This window comes from Octopus bimaculoides, chromosome 10 (genome assembly GCF_001194135.2).
Source record: "Octopus bimaculoides isolate UCB-OBI-ISO-001 chromosome 10, ASM119413v2, whole genome shotgun sequence".
NCBI lineage: Eukaryota > Metazoa > Mollusca > Cephalopoda > Octopoda > Octopodidae > Octopus > Octopus bimaculoides.
Window position 1 is genome coordinate 30395312 of NC_068990.1, and position 17503 is coordinate 30412814.

The 17503-nt window shown below is 36.2% G+C and overlaps 1 protein-coding gene across 1 annotated transcript in view; it reads left to right on the plus strand.

The window, feature by feature from the left end:
* LOC106868205 (formin-like protein 2) overlaps positions 1-17503 on the plus strand; it is a 152290-nt gene that overhangs the window by 55458 nt on the left and 79329 nt on the right. The window contains exon 2 of the mRNA XM_052971305.1: positions 5017-5100. Within this exon, the coding sequence (XP_052827265.1) occupies positions 5017-5100 (84 nt within the window). The remainder of the gene's footprint in view (positions 1-5016; positions 5101-17503) is intronic.

Sequence of the window (17503 nt, forward strand, 5' to 3'; positions counted from 1 at the left end):
TTAGACAGAAAAGGGAAAAATAGACGAAAAATGGACGAAAACATAACGAACAGTAAAAGGAGACAAAAATGTGAAAGAAGGAACATTCGCAGCTGATTTTCTCATCAGTTGGTTGTCGAGACATCTTAGTAGTTTCGCACCTGTTGCTGTGTGATGATGTCTTGGTTTGCCTATGAAATTTCTTAGAGAACTTTCTCCTTTGACATCTTGTTGGAATACGCATATTGATTTCACTAAAGCTAGTTCCTTAAAGCTTAAAAGTATTCTAGGCATATTTTATTGCAGAAGAGTTGACTTTAGTATTGATTTTTTTTTTTCAAATTGCTTTTTTTTATTTGCAATATTTGTGTCATCGTGCTGGTTGTTAGGCTGTAATGTCAGGACATGGATTTGTTATTAGCAGGCATCATATCTATGATTGTGTCATTGAAATCCCTCACATGCCAGCTGAGTCTTTTAATTCCTCTGGAATTGGTTAGAAAAAAAATGGAGTGATTGGACTGTTATTTATTGAATTAACCACATGTATGATGTCTGTAGTTTTGAGACATGACAGCCATCATATATTCATTCATTGTTTAATGTCTGTTTGTCCATACAAGTGTAGGTTTCGACAGGGAGTTATTTGAGACAGGATGTCCATGGTTGGATGCTTCTGTCAGCAACTCTGACTTGTTTTCAAATAAGGGATTTTTATTCCAGAGGTCTTCAAATGCACAGAGTGACTGGTCATAATGTGGGATACCAACATTCATGAATGTGTGCACACATTTATTTCTACAGTGTATGAATGTCATAAAACCCATCTACAATGTTTAAAGGCTCTATAATTAACACCTTTATTAAACTCCAATACATTATTACAATACAATAAAAACTAGTTTCCAATTTTGACACAAGGCCAGCAACTTTGGGGGATGGGGTAAATCACGTTTTCTTTGAATCCTTACCATCCTGTTCTGTTCAGCAACTCTGTAGTTACTACTTCCCTTAGCAGAGCAGTCTTGTACTTGAGTCCCCCACTCCTACATATATTCTTTTCTACTCTAGGCACAAGGCCTGAAAATTTTTTTGGGGTGTGGGGGGTTGCAGTCGATTAGATCAACCTCAGTATGCAACTAGTACTTAATTTATCGACCCCAAAAGGATGAAAGGCTAAGTCGACCTCGGTGGAATTTGAACTCAGAACATAAAGGCAGATGAAATACCGCTAAACATTTCACCCGGTGTGCTAATGTTTCTGCCAGCTCGCCACCTTAAATACATATATTATACTTGTTTGTTTAACATTGGTTTTTTTCTGTGGTTGCATGGATTTAGATGATGCTCTTCCTGTCACCAACCCTTACCAAGTAAGGGATATCTCTATTTCACATGTCTTTGAAAGTGCAAAGAAATCAGTCACAACCTCCACAATGGATGTTGATATCAACACAGCATTGCTCTGGAGGCAACAACTTGGAATATATAAACATTGATGCATGCACATATTCTGTCCATCAACTTCCCAAACATAGCATTGCTTGGCCTGGGAATATAGTAGAAGGTATTTACCCAAAATGTTGTGCACTGCAATAGAATCTGAATACACCTGGTTGCAAAGCAAACTTCTTAATTACTACAGCCATGTGTGTGCCTATAAAACTGTGAGCCTCTAGTTTTCTGCATGTCAGAGGGAGAGCATACTTACCACTGTACTAGAGAATCTCTCCCCCCCCTCTCTCTCCCTCCCTCTCTCTCTCCCTCCCTCTCTCTCTCTCTTTATATATATATATATATATATATATATATACATACATACATACATACATACATACATACATACATACACACATGGTGCACACATGCACACAGCGGTGTTCATAAGTATTCATAATGTCTAGAATAAAATTGATTTTTTTAAAATGTTCCTCTTATCACTAATTGGTTTGTAATATCTTTTGTATATTATTTATACTTTATTAATATACACAGTTTCATTTAATTATTAATTTATTTTTACCATGGATAACAATCAAAATTCACAGAATTATAGGATGACGTGTGTGCAAAATTATTCGTTAACATTTTGTTTAATAGCTAATTGTGAAGCTTTTATTATTAATAATCATATTTGATCTTTTTGTATAACTAGAAGACTAACTTAACACAATTTTCTTTTATCAATTTTCCCATTCGTCATTGGCAGTCGTCTCTAAAATGTTCAAATTTTTTTGCATCTTTTCTGAATCTGAACTTTGAAGTGGTACTAAAGGTTTTCATTTGGATTCAAGTCTGCTGATTGAGATGGCCATTGCAAAATATTAATATCATTTTCACTGAGCCATGCAATCACTAATTTCAACATATGCTTTGCATCAATATCTTGTTGAAAGATCCAATTGTTTCCAAGTGTCAACTCTTCTGCTGGCACTTGAAGATTTTCATCTAATATTTTGACATAATCCTATTTTTTTTTTTCATCTGGTCTTTGAAGCAACTACTCATCCTGGGCTGGTTGCTGAAAAACATTGTTTCCACCACCATGCTTCACAGTAGAAATGGCGTTTTGGGGTTGAAAAGTTTGCCCAGATTTCTGTTTTTGATATGGCCCCAAAGTTCAATTCTGATCTCATCAGACCTCAGTGCCTTTCAGCAAAACTGAGCAGCTTTCTTTAACACGCTTTTTTGCATAGTTTAGTTGAGCCTTAATGTAGCTGGGCTTCAGCAGGGTTTTTTTCTTCTTCTTGCTTTGGCCCGTGCAGAGCCAAATGTCCACAATGTCCTCCCTGCATTTGATGATGAAATGTTTACGCCCAGCTGCCCAAACTGCTTGCTGACCTTTTTTGCAGTTGCCCTTACTCTACACTCTATTCATCTCACCAGCGTTTGCATGAGTTCATCTCACAACTTTCGTTTTCTTCTGATCCTTTCTCTATTTGTCACACAACCAAAGGTTTGATATTTCTTAACAATTGATTGCATAGTTAGTATTTTGACAGAAAATCATTTAGAAATCTTCCTCTATCCATTGCCAGACATGTGAGCTTTTACAGTTTTTTTTCTTAGGTCAACGCTGCTCTCTGTTTTTATATACTAATTAAAATCACAAGAAAAAATGTCAATAGTATTGATACGTGTAAGGTTTTATTAATAGTAATATATTTGATATTTTTTTATTTCTAATAGTTTCTGTATCATTTTAAATCAATTTTTAAACAAAAATAGTTATTAAACAAAATGTTATAAATGATTTTGCACACGTCCCGTCCTATAATTTTTTGAATTGTGTTAAATTCGTTATCTGTTGCAAAAATAAATTATTAATATACACAATCTCATTTAATTATTAAACTATATACAAAATAATATTTAAAAAAATATTGCAAACCAATTGGCGACAAGAAGAGTATATTTTTAAATAAAATCAATTTTATTCTAAGTGTTATGAGCACTACTACTACTACTACTACTACTACTACTACTACTACTACTACTACACACACACGAGAAAAATGAGAACCTGTATGTAGCTAGTATAGATGACAAAAGGTGGACATTATATGATGAAATGAGTTTGTTGACATAGTTTGGCTAATTTGATAATTCACACAACAATGTAAACAACTTCTAGGTAACTTGGTCTTAAAGATTAACTCACCTGGTTCTGTGTATGTTACAACCTATATAATTAGCATTGCTATGAAACGGTTGTAGTCCATGTTTTACCTGTTCCATTACTTACTTTCTTAGATATATAATGAATTTGTTATTGATATTTCAAAACTAGAAAAATTTGGTTCTATGGTGGAGTATCAATTCAAGGTTTGAATAGAATCAAAAGAATTTGATTTTTGTTTGCCATGAGCTATGAGGACCTCCCCATCCAAAAACTGAAAATAAAAACTAATCCTTTTAAAAATATTGACTGATGCCAACTCTTTAATTACTAAGATCTATTTACATCAGATTACACCAGCTTACGTTACTTTGTCTTCTGCTAAGATTGTGCACCTTTGCACAAGATTTTTCCTTTGCAGCCACTCACTGCTGTTACTCTTCTAAATACCATTAGTCGCTGCATGATAAATATTTAGTCTGTAAACAAAACTAGTAACATGCAGAGAAGGTAGGTGTCTGCATAGACTGCTAAAACTATTTTGGGGCAACAACTCCTTCACCCAAATTTGTATTAGCTACCTTTTATTAAGGGGTTGAGTAAAGGTGTTGCTATTACCTTTTGTTAAAGGAATTGTTAGAGGTGTTAACTTTTATTCTTTTGGTTTTAAGGGAACTACTGTAGGAGATATGATGACAGGTTGAAATAGAGATCTTTGTTAGTCGACTAAGAGATGAGTTGTTAACAAAATCATTCTGGGGTTCTGTGTTATGATTTATCATTCTATGAGTGGAGGGGGTCATTGCTTTTGTTTAGCTCTAAGTCAGCTCTGATTGAGCATATCTACGGTCAAAGACATGACAACTCTGCTCACTTCATATTTTCTTTATAAAATCACTGAAGACCACAAATCCAAATGTGTTATTTTTAACTCTGTAGGGTGGATGTCATTCAAGAGAAATTTGTGTGCTCTTTCTAGCAGGTCATTGCCTGTTTTTCTGTGGTTTCTATGGCTGGATGCCCTTCCTAACACCAACCACTTTAGAGAGTGTACAGGGTGCTTTTTACGTGGCCTCATATATATATATATATATATATATATATACACACACACACACACACACACACACACTCCTGAGACTGGTCTCATGATGCTGAATTCCTGTAACTTGGTAAATGGTAATATCTAACTGGCACTGCATGAAGAATACATCTTTTCACCTGTTTGAAGTTTTATCATTCTTAGATTTAATCTCAATATATGTCTTCTCTCTAATGGTGTTAATAAAACAATTATGTTACTTTAGCTGGCTACAATACAAAATTGCCACATTATTACAAAAATCCTTTAAAATACATCAATTATTATTTTCCAATATTGTTTGTTGTTTTTTTAAGCAATTTTTTTTTTCTTTCAGGCTTCGATGGATCTACCTCCTGACAAAGCCAAAGTACTCAAAGGTTACGACGATGAGAAAAAATGGGACCTTATCTGTGATCAGGTAATTTCTTCAAGTCATATATGTTTGTTTTTATCATTGTTTATTCCCTTTTTTTTATTGCTATTTTATGATGAAAATAACAGAAATTAGTTGTGATTATATTTTGGCAAAATGAAATGTTTGGTGGATAGAGCTTTTAACCCTTTTGGCATCAACCTGTTTCTGACTGTTCCTGCTTCTATGATAGACATTTTATGTTCCAACTGGTCAGATCCAGCCTTTCACACCTAGCCTTTAATGCCATACTAAAAATAGTCACATCAAAATCCCAAAGCTACAAAGTAATTCCATAATTAATTCAAAGCAATGTGAATAAATATGCATTACGTATGACAGAGTAATCTGAATGCTAAAGGGTTAAATTAAAACTGTCCATTAAAATTTTTAGTTCATTTATGTTCCAAACCCCAGTTTTAATAATTTCAAGATTGTTTCACTAAATTTGGTGAAATAAACACTAGAGATGTTTTGCCCCATGCAGAAAATGCAGGAGCCACTCACAGGTTTCACGAACTCTTCTAAATCCACCGCAAGGTTGGAAACCCTTCCCTGTTGTCAGCAGATAAATCAGGGTCACTAGCGTTTCACCCCTTAGCCTGTGCACTTCACATGAGTGGGGCAGCGACAACTGAGCTAGTCTACGAAAGGGTTCCACATGTGGTCTCTTATTCTTCATTATTTTCAAAGTTAATTGAGAAAATAGTTATGTATTTCAATAGAAATATGGTAGTGAAAGGGTTAAAATAATTTCCTGAGCAAAACCAGACTTGATGGCTCTGCACTTAACAACAGTAAGCTTGTGTGTCAGATGGTACAGTCTGCTAATGAAATCCCATTTTTGTCATCACCTTTGTACATACTCAAAGTATTTAGGGTTCAATTTACAAAGGAATTATTTCATATAAAATCTTCATGAAAGAAAAAAAGTATGTTTTACTTTTCCACTACCTATGTTTCTTCCTTTTTTCTTTTTTTTTTTTTTCTCCTTTGAGCCTGTTTAATATTTATATAGTACAAATGCTAATTATGTTTCATAGATGGCATTTAGCGAGACATTTTCAAAAACCCACTGGCTTTAGCTAGATTAGATCTATTCTACTCACTCATTTTTTTTTCATCCTCTTGCCTGTTGTTTCATCTCATAAATGTTTCATTCATTGATAGCAGCAGCTCACACTCAGTGGAGTGTGGCTATCTGTGTCACCAGTGGAGTCTACTTCAAATATGCATATAGTTTATCTTTTAACTGTTGTTAAGCCCCCACCTCTGGTCCCCACCATAAAAAATGAATTTCATGGTGACCACCCTCTCTAATTAGTTCTTAATGACTGGGTTTGTCTCCATTGTAAATGAAATTTGCATTCTATCTTGCGTTTCTAGCAGCATTGTTTCCCTGACCTCTGACCCTATACAATTGCTAACTCTGTATCAGCTTACCCGCTTGCTTTATTTCAGCTGAAAAGCAATCATGCTTACAGTGTTCAGAGTAAGATTTTATCTGGATATAACATCATCGTAAATAAATAGAAAGTGGGGCTTTTTGTGATCTGAGATATCCTTTAACATGTGTTCAGCTATAACAACTTCAAGGAGAGAACATATGAGCTGTGAATTTCATGCGTTTACCAAGAATATATTAGTGTAATAAGGAACTGAACCTGCCATGCTGAAAGCTTACCACATTTGCTATGGCATTTACCTCTGTACATTTACCCTGTACTAGAATATCATTCCTACACCTGGTACAATGCACTTTTCCTATATTTATGCATTCTAGATTGCATCAGAAATAACTATTCACTGATAAGCTGGACCCTAATCACCAACACTTCTGAGCCATAAGAACCCAATCAATCTGTGGCTCTATTCTACAGCAGCTTTATAGTTTCCATGTGATGTAGTAGCCTCCTGCTACCATCTTTTCTGTGTCTCATCTGTGAAACACAAAATGAAGCTCCTTTCTTAATCCTTTCTATCAAAACATCAGCTGTTTAGAAGTCCCTTTTCTCTCTCTGTTCCTCTTTGTTTCTCTATTCTTTTTGTCAATATTCTCCACTAACTTCTTTCCAATATAAGTTACACATCAACTGTATTGACCTTATTCAGTCATAGTGAATTGAATGAACAAGGACAGCCTAAAAAAGACTAAAAGTGCTTCTGCAAAGGCACCCAACATTAAAACTTTGTCTCTGTGCATAAAATTCAATGAACTCCTGTTTTCATTAAATTATATTTTAATCTCACTTAATTAGTGCCTCTTATTGCTGATCCTGTCAACAGACAAACAAGACTATATATACCACTTTTCAGAGTTATCTCTACAGATTTTCTATGGAATTTAGAACCAGCCCTGAAAGTTGTGAGGTTTCGTATGCTCATACATGACATTTTTTACATAGACGTATTCATAGATGAAACATCATGAATTTCAGTGTTGGTTCTAAATTCTCACTTATATTATGACCTTTGAACCTTACAGGTATGCTGCTGGCTTTCCAGACTTCAATCAAACTGTCCAACCCATGCCAGTATGGAAAACGGACGTTAAACGCTGATGATATATATATATCTATCTCTCTCTCTCTCTATATATATATATATATATATATATATATATATATATATATATATATATATATATATATATATATATATCAATCATCATATATATATGGTGTGTGTATACACTATATGTATCAGTGTTGAAATTCTATTTTGAGGAATCATTTTTGAACATCTCTGTATCATTTTACATCAACCTGTCCCATCTTCAATGTTGCCTTGCCATGGCCATGCTGCAACCATTCCACCCATCCTGGGTATTACTGTTCTTGCATTGAGGTTCTGAAAGCTGTGCTTCTCATCATGTTGCGAAATATTTTTCATAAGTAAAAATAAATTACAGCCTTTTTTTTTTTTTTCTATTCTCCTTAACTGCATTATTTGAAAGTTATTTAGAAGTTGGGGCTTACAGAGGCTGGTTATTGACTCTGCATCTTAATATTGCCTGTGCAGCTTAAAGCAGTAGACTCTGCTGCCTTTTATTATTGCAGAATGTTGAGGAGGAATGTAGAATATAGTTAGACCCATGTCACCAATTATAAACTTGGTTTACTTACCAAACACGTAACTAAACTAGGAGCTTCTGGTGGTAACCAAATATAGACGAGAATTTGAAGCCTGGTCGGTAATGTATACCTTATTGTAAAGGGCTCAGATTTCTTTACCTTTTTAATGGTTTTTCTGATTATCTGTTTCAATGGGTTTGACAATTTTAAAATTGTGGTTAGTTGCTTAGAAATAGGGTAATAATAATAGTAATAATTCTTTCTAATTTTGGTACAAGGCCAACAATTTTGAGGAAGGGGAGGTAAGTTGACCCCTTCATCATCATCATCATCATCATCATAATAATGATGATGATCCTTTCTAACCTAAGCACAAAGCTTGAAATCTGGGGAAGGGATTAAGTTGATTACAGCGACCCCAGTGCATAACTGGTACTTATTTAATCGACCCTGAAAGGATGAAAGGCAAAGTCCACCTCAGTGAAATTTGAACTCAGAATGTAGCAACAGACGAAATACTGCTAAGCATTTCGACAGTTCACTGCCTTGCTACTACTGCTGCTGCTACTACTACTACTACTACTACTATTACTACTACTACTACTATTACTACTACTACTACTATTACTACTACTACTACTATTACTACTACTACTACTATTACTACTACTACTACTACTACTACTACTACTACTACTACTACTACTACTACTACTACTAATAATAATAATAATAATCCTTTCTACTATAGGCACAAAGTCTGAAATTATGTGGTGGGGGGAATAGTTGATTACATCGACCCCAGTGCTTGACTGGTACTCATTGTATTGACCCCAAAAGGATTAAAACACAAAGTGGACTATGGCAGAATTTGAACTCAGAATGTAAAGGACGGATGGACTGTTGCTAGCCATTCTGTATGGCATGCTAACGATTCTGCCAGCTTGTCACCTTAATAATAATAATTATTTCTACTCTGGGCATAATGCCTTGAAAATTTTTGCAGAAAGAGGTTAGTTGATTACATCACCCCCAGTGTGTAACTGGTACTTATTTCATCAACCTGAGATTTGGACTCAGAATATGAAAATGGATGAAATACTGCTAAACATTTTATTTGGTGTGCTAATGCTTGTGTCAGCTCACAGCCTTAATAATCCTTTCTATTATAGGCACAATTTTGGGGGAGGAAGCTAGTTAATTTCATCAACCCCCAGTGTTTGACTCCTACATTGACAGTTCTATATTTAAGAGATGAGGAATTATTTACATTATTTACACTTGACAGATATTTGTCCTCATCTTGTTTGTTGTTCACACAACATTTCGGCTGATATACCCTCCTACATTGGCCTTGGCAGGATTTGAACTAAGAATGTAGAGCCAAAAGAAATCCTGCTAAGCATTTTTATCCAATGGGTTAATTGTTTTGCCCTGTAATTAATAATAATTGAAGACCTGATGAACATAACAATAATTATAAAGATGATAGGAACTCTAGCTGTTGGCTCTTATGACTCTAGTAGTTTTTTTTTTGTCCATTAAAGATGTTTATAGCGCCTCAGTGTCTTAGATGATTATTCATCTAAGTCAAAGATTGTGAAACTGCAGGGATCCAGCTCATACTAATGCTTTCAGTAATAAGAGATGTTATTGTGGCCCATTTATGTAAAGGGAGTTCTGATCAATTGCTTAAAAACAACTTTTGGCAAAGTAAGGTTAGAGGTTTAGATTATTGTTCTGATGCCTATGCTTCCAATGGATCAGATGGAATTCATTGAGGTAAATTTTCTTCAGCTGGATGCCTTTCCTGTCACCAACCCTCACCTGTTTCTATGTAAGGTAATATTTTCCCATGGTCAAAAATATTTTTCACAGAAGATTAGAAATCAATGACACCATTATAAGATTGTGTAACTGTTGTAATCCAATGTCAGATTGTTATAGTGTCCACTGCAGTATAGCAGCATAGTTAGTTAGACAAGTGAGACATGACTGTCTGCGACTGACTTCTTGACCTCCGATTTCACAGTATTCGTAAGAACTATTACATACCACTTATCATGAGGGAGGGGTGTTCCATTATTATTATCCCTATAACAGTAACATCAAAAGGGGACAGACATATGCACACATCACACATGCACACACGCATGCATGCACATACATGCATGCGCACATGCACACCCACCTACCTAGGATGAGTGGACAAAAGAAAGAAAGAGGCATTCAACACATTTAGTAGGAGTTACATATATTATTTTTTAAAACAGTTTGATTTGGCTCCATGGGATTTAGTTTCGTAGGCTATATGTATATATGTATGTTTATATCTATCTATCTATCTATACACACACACACACATGTATGTATGTATAAAATGTTATTATTATAAAGCCATAAATTTGGGGCAAGGCAGATCCACCCTGGTATTTATTTTACTCCTCCTCTTCCTCTCGAAAGGGTGAAATGATGAAATACAAAGCTGACCACAAATGATGGTGGTGTTGCAGGGGGTGGGAGTGTTTGGGCACAACTGAATTACACAGCAGGACATTTTTTTGCTTCTGTCATATTTCTCCCCCACTCCCCGTGTATCATCATCATCATCATCATCATCATTATTATTATTATTATTATTATCCTATTTTTAAAATTTTCTGAGCCTAGTTGTCACGTAGACAGAGCTTAAATATCAGTTTTCATTCTATTAAACAACATCCTGCACAAGAGATACACTTAGCTTGTATAATAGTAATAATGGTGATGATGATGATGATGATGTTTAGTTCCTTAGTAACACTTTTGGTAAGAGTGAAACCCGAGATTGACAATTACCCAATTTATACGTGAGACTGAATCAATTTGGTCTCATATGGTAAATTTACTGTGTCTAGACTTGAACTAGAAAACTCTAGGCTTCATACTTCTTACCAACCGTCTGAGCCAGTTTATTTGCCTCAGTGTCATGGATTATATTTGCTGTAGTGTTGTTGTTGAGTGGAAGTCAGTGTAAATGCTGTTCATTGACAGTTCAAGGCTCAAGAAGTTCTTCTTAAACCCTTTCTCTCCTTGAGATCAATAAACAAGTTCCTGTTACATGATACAATCCTATTGCTTCTCTTTCTATCTCTCCGTCTCTTTCTCACCTTCTTTCCCCTCTTCACATCCCCCCTCTCTCTCTCTATCTTACTTTTTTATCTTCTCTCTCCTTTCCTCTCTTTATCTCTCTCTCCCATTTTCTTAGCCTCTGTGTTTTCTTCTCTAGCTTCACTCCCTCTTTTTAAGCTGTTGTTGATGATGATGATGACATTGCTAACAGTGGTGGTGGTGGTATTTTCCTGTCATTTTCTCACTTAAGTGTTAAGTTCTCAATTTCTTATGATGTCACCCCCTCCCCTTGATAATGTTCTCATCTTAATTGTTCTCCTTCCTTTTTCTCTTTTTTTCTTCCTTAATCTCTTATCTCATTTATTGATATAAAAACTTGAAAATTAGATAAAATAAGAACAAGTCACAGAGATTATTGAGGGTTTTTATTATCTTTCCTGAGCAATTTCCTGGTAATAAATTGAAACCTTGGCCCCCTAACAACTAATTGTTCCATTATTTCTCCTTCAGTGTCCTTCAGCTCTGTAACCAATCCTTCTCAGTAGACGGAGTTGGGTTTTTTTTTCTCCATTTCATCCTAATCATATGATAGGTTTTATGTTTTAAGATTTTCTCATGCTCCATGATCTACAATAATGAATTCCTGAAAATGGCACAATGTCACAAATTACGTGTGAAATAGACTGCTTAAATGAGCTCCATGTTATGACAGGTACTTGTTTAGTCTTGACTCTATTGATCTCCAGAAGAACTGAAAGCAAAATTTGATCAATAAGCACTTGTGGTTGCAAAGCATGGACTCTGAACAAATTTGAAGAGAACGTTTGCAACATGGGTCTATAGGAGAATGTTCTGAGTCTCTTACAAGGATTCTCAGACAAACAAATGGATGTGAGGAAAGAAGGTGAAAGACAACAACAGCAGATTGGAAATGGATGCTGCTTGTAAGAGGGTGACCCTTGCTTACAACTACCACAAGGTGATGATAGTGACCCATCGACTGCATGTGTCTATGTATACTTCCATTATCTCAACCACATATATGTATATATGTACGTATATGTATGCTTTCATTATCTTTAACAATCACAAGACTAGTCACGTCCTGTGTAAACTCCTACCCCCTCATCCCTACATTAAAATGTGATTTGATTAAGTTAAAGCTGCCATATGTTCAATTAGGAAGTTTCAAATTTTTGTCTACTTCAGTGTTTTAATCTTTGGTTGCGAATGACGATCAAAGCTGCCATACTTGATTAACACCCCCCTCCCCACGGAGGGGGGCATTTCCTGTCAGTTGTTGCACCACTGCCATACCACCACCACCACTGGTTTTGTCACACCACCATCTTTCTTACTTTTCTGTTCACAGACTATTAAGATCATTTGACTTGCTGGAAATAGCAACCATATCTCTCCCTCAAACTACACCTATTTCAGAGAGGTATAACATAGTGGATAATGTAGCACTAAATACACTACATTTGAGCTTTGATAAAACCGGTGGTCATGGCTGGAATCACTTTTGTCTTAGATCTGTTGAATCAGAATTGATTTGAGGCTGAGTGATGGCAACAGCATTTCCCTCCAGATGTCACATCACCACTCCCACTATCATCACAGACAATACCTTTGCATTGTCACATCACCATCTCCACCACTATCACAGCCACCACCATCACCACACTACTCTCATCACAAATAAAAATTCCTTTGCATCATCATCATCATCATCATCATCATCAATGGATTCCTTGACCTGTTCAAGGCTACAGCCACATCTCTATCAACAAGTTCCCTGTCTCTCTTTTTTTTGTAAATGACAGTCACACGATTCACTGAATTGTGGGCCAACATGTCACTAACACTCCAACAGGATGGCTAACACTAAAGCTTTATATCCTTTTGCAAATCACAAGGATATAAAGAGCTGATACTTATCTCTAGATTTCTGTAGTGTTAAGCAGATAAAACATTGAGTTCCTTCTAACTGTAACACTGTGTGTGGCTCTTCTTGCTGAGGGAATTGAACCCAATACTATGAAAGCTAATGGAAGGCACATTAACATCACAGTATTGTTTAGGGCTAGGAGGACTCTCCCATTGAGGACTAGTTGTTTCAACCATGGACACAATGCACTACTGATGCTAGGATATGTACTCTTTACTTTTTGGTCTGTTATACAATACCTTATTGTCTCACAACTATAAGTGGAACACAAATACTTCATAAAGTCAGTTACTGTCATGCTATCAGCTTCAGCCTGACAAGCAAATAACTTTATTTTCTAATATTTTCTGAGCCATCTTCAGAGATATTCCACCTGACAGACTTCTTCTGGTTTTAAGATGAACATGCAACCCTTCTTACTCTTCTGACAGCTTTGGTAAAAGTTGTACTGTTGCCCTCAGTGTAAAACCACAGTTTGCCGTGAGAATCTTCAAGCAAAATGGTGCAAGGATTTTCTAGCAAAATAATCCACAAATAGGCTGCAACTTTTTCTTGGATTGTTTCCTGTTAGTTTACACCATCCAAATCAACTGTGCCCTTGGTTTTACACATGACTACAGATTCATTGAGAAACCGTTCTTTGCCCCATGTATAGCGAGATCTGGAGTGACTATCTGCATAGTTATTCTTAAGCTGTCTGGGCAGGTTCAGACATAAAATATGCTGGTCACTGTAGTGTATGTCATAGGAGAAAAACTTCTCTTTTTTAATACCTGTGTATTCAACACATCTGGTTCCTTGGTGCACTTACATTCTGGAACACGGTTATTTCAACATATCTTTCATGAACCAGAAGTAGCTGGAAATCTTGAGCCTAGACAGTTTTGGTCTGGAAGAAAAGGCTTTGCTTGTGTCTCGTCACAAGCGTTGTAAGACTGGTGACATTCATGCCATTAACATTCGTTTTGAACAGTCGCAAGTTATCTGCAGGAAAAAAATTGTACAGAGAAGGAATTTAAGAGATGTCGTGTTCTAGAGAAGAGGGACTAGGTGTAGTAGTTAGTGCAGAACCTGGGTGGGTTGAGCATTTAGTAAGGGTGCTGAGTAGAGGTGGCATGAAATGGACCAGATATGATGAGCAGAGGCTACTGTAGTAGTGGTAGACAAAGCAGAGAGAGAAGACCCAGCATATTTATGGGAAGGAGATTGGAGTGACTTCATGCCAGCCAGTCTATTGTGAGTTTGTGAGCCACTGACAATGTTTTATGAGGGGCTTGAGTCAAGTGGCTTTTCTTTGAATACAGTCTCCCATATGTGTGTGTGCTGCAACAGCAACACTGTCCTAGATGTGAGAACAATACTCTATTATGGGTCTCACTGAAGCTTTGTAAAGAATTTGTAGTTATTATTGAGGGTGGAAATAATTTCTAGTTCCGAAGAGGAAGGTCAGTCATAGAGATAAAACCTTTATGTTGATGTGTGTTTACCAGCAGAGATCTTTAGTAATGGTGAGGACAATGTTTGAAACACTTGTGAGGGTTCTACTTGGGTGGCAGTAGGGGTGAGTTATGACAAGGTTTTCTTTATATCCAGTGACTGTTTCTTTTTTGCTGTAGAAGGGTGGGGTACATGATTGGTTCTCTGTCTTGAGATCTGTAATCACAAGTCAGTGAAGGCCTTTAGGTTGTGTGTGTGGAGGATGCTTAGGTGGGCAAGAGTAGGGAGGAATGAAGGACGGTGTCATTTGTATAGGAGTGAGCCCTTTTGGAAGGGATAGCAAGTAAAGGAGAAGGATGTAGCCTGACAGGAAACCATAAGGGATTTTCTTGTGAAAAATGGCCAAAAGCTTTGTTGATGTCGAGGAGGCATTGAAGGAAGGATTTGGCTTTCATCAGATTTCTTGATGCTCTCTTTGAAAAGTGGTAGAAAGGAAACTTCTATAGAATTGATTGGGACCCTTTTAGCAAGAGACCAAAAGGATCAGCTGTAGTTCAGGAGGTGGGAGAATATGTGTGCTGTGTGATGTATTGAGATAGCTATTTATTTAGATGAAGATTTTGCAGGAGTTGTAGTGCTGGGTAAGAGATCCCCTGACTGTAGGGGGTTGGGGTGATTCTTCTTCAAGCATTGTTGGTTGTTTTTGCTTCTGCACATTAACCTGCTTGTTTGTTACTTCTAATAAAGCACCTATCTGTATGGTGACGATTTCATCATCATTGACAGACATAACCCCATTCCTCATATGAAGTAACTGATTTGTCTGTCTATCTGTGTGTCTGTCTGTCTGTCTGTCTGTCTATCTACCTACCCACCCACGAGCACACACACACACACACACACACACACACACACACACACTATTTACATGTAATCTGTGACTACTTTTAACAATGGACGAGGGCCTATGAGTTTGTATTATGATCTGATGTATAAAATGTATTTTATAATTTTCTCAGTCAGTCTTCTGATAGCTTGTGGGGGGTTTCTGTAGTTGATTCAGCCAACATAGTTCTGAATTCACCATGGGCCAGACACAGCCCATGTGGCCTACATCTGGCCTGTAGGCTACAGATTGTTCAACACTTTAGTGGCATATAATAAAAACTAGTGTAAAACCATTACATAACATTAGATTTAAACAAAATAAGGGAAGAAAAATAAAATAGAAGCTCACTTAATGTTCAATGAATTCTTTCTTCCAAAATAAATTTGACCATTTAAAGAGACTCTTGTGTTCTTCAAAATTAAAAACATTCAGCTTCCTTTTCTGTTTATTCAGGAAATTATTTACTTCTAAAATAATTTTCAAATTCTATATTGAATTTCGGCTTCAAAATCATGTTAGACCCATTTGTATGCAGGTTTCTTTTTTTTTTTCTTTTTTGTTTCCACTAATAAATTAGTCTCCTTAATTCACCGAGACTCACTTAGAAGCATTGTTCTCCCCAGCATTGGCGCTTGATGGATGTTTACAGTAGCACTTATCAGTGGCAGAAATTCTTTACATTGGACCCTCTCACTTCTCTCTCCACTAATTACACACACACATACCCTCCCTCTCTGAAATTATTAACATGTCTTGAGAAGGATCGTTGGTACTCTTATACAAGCCATTCCTCTAAATCTGTTAGTTAATCTCTTTTGAATTTTTCTTTATCAATAGTGGCTCTGTATGAAGAATGAATTTACGACCTATATGGAAGTAATCTATTTCTCAGTGAATGACCTGTATGGAAGTACCCTCTTTATCAATGAATCCAAGGTGCTTGATGAAAGTACCTTGTCTGACAGTGAATTCGTGACCTACACTGTGGTTACTCCCTCAGTCAGTGAATTTGAGGCCTATATGGAAATACTCTATCAATGAATAGAGAGAGAGAGAGAGAGAGATTTCTTTTGTGCTCTGTGTGTTTTATATCTTGTGATAAATTAGAAGAGATTAAGTAGATTTGAGGATTGGTGGAATACATTAACTTTTCTAGGCTAACTGTAACAGGAAGCAATTTTGGTGACATGTTGATGTGGGGTGGGGGTCGGATGTGTTAAATGGTGGCAGTCTAAAGCAACTGTAATTTTTTCTTTTTGCTATGAACAAATAAGGCAGTACAAATAAATATACACACATTTAAATGCTACAGTTAAACTGTGTGTATATAATGAATTTTTAATTCACTATATTGTTGAAATACTCTAAGCATAATAGATTAAATAGACATTAATATATAATGCTAATAAGAATTAGTTTCAAAACCTCCACTGTAATTATTGCTAATTATGCAGTGAAGCCCCTGTGTGTTTATTATTGTAAAAATTATAGAACTTAATGTTTAGTCAAGTTCACACTGTGGTTCATATCAATCTTAGTTGGAGGTTTTCGATTTTGTAGTTTAAATCTCGAGTTAAATAGTGTAGTCTAACTTAATTTAATTTTCCAATGCTTTTATATTCTTATACTTGTTTCAGTTAATTGACTGTGGCCATGCTGGAGCACCGCCTTTAGCCGAACAAATTGCCCCCCAGGACTTATTCTTTGTAAGCCTAGTACTTATTCTATCGGTCTCTTTTGGCGAACCACTAAGTTACGGGGACATAAGCACACCAGAGATGGTGGTGGTGGTGTGTGTGGGGAGGGACAAACACACACACACACACACACACACACACACACACACACACACACACACACATGATGGGCTTCTTTCAGTTTCTGTCTACCAAATCCACTCACAAGGCTTTGATCGACCCGAAGCTATAGTAGAAGACACTTGCCCAA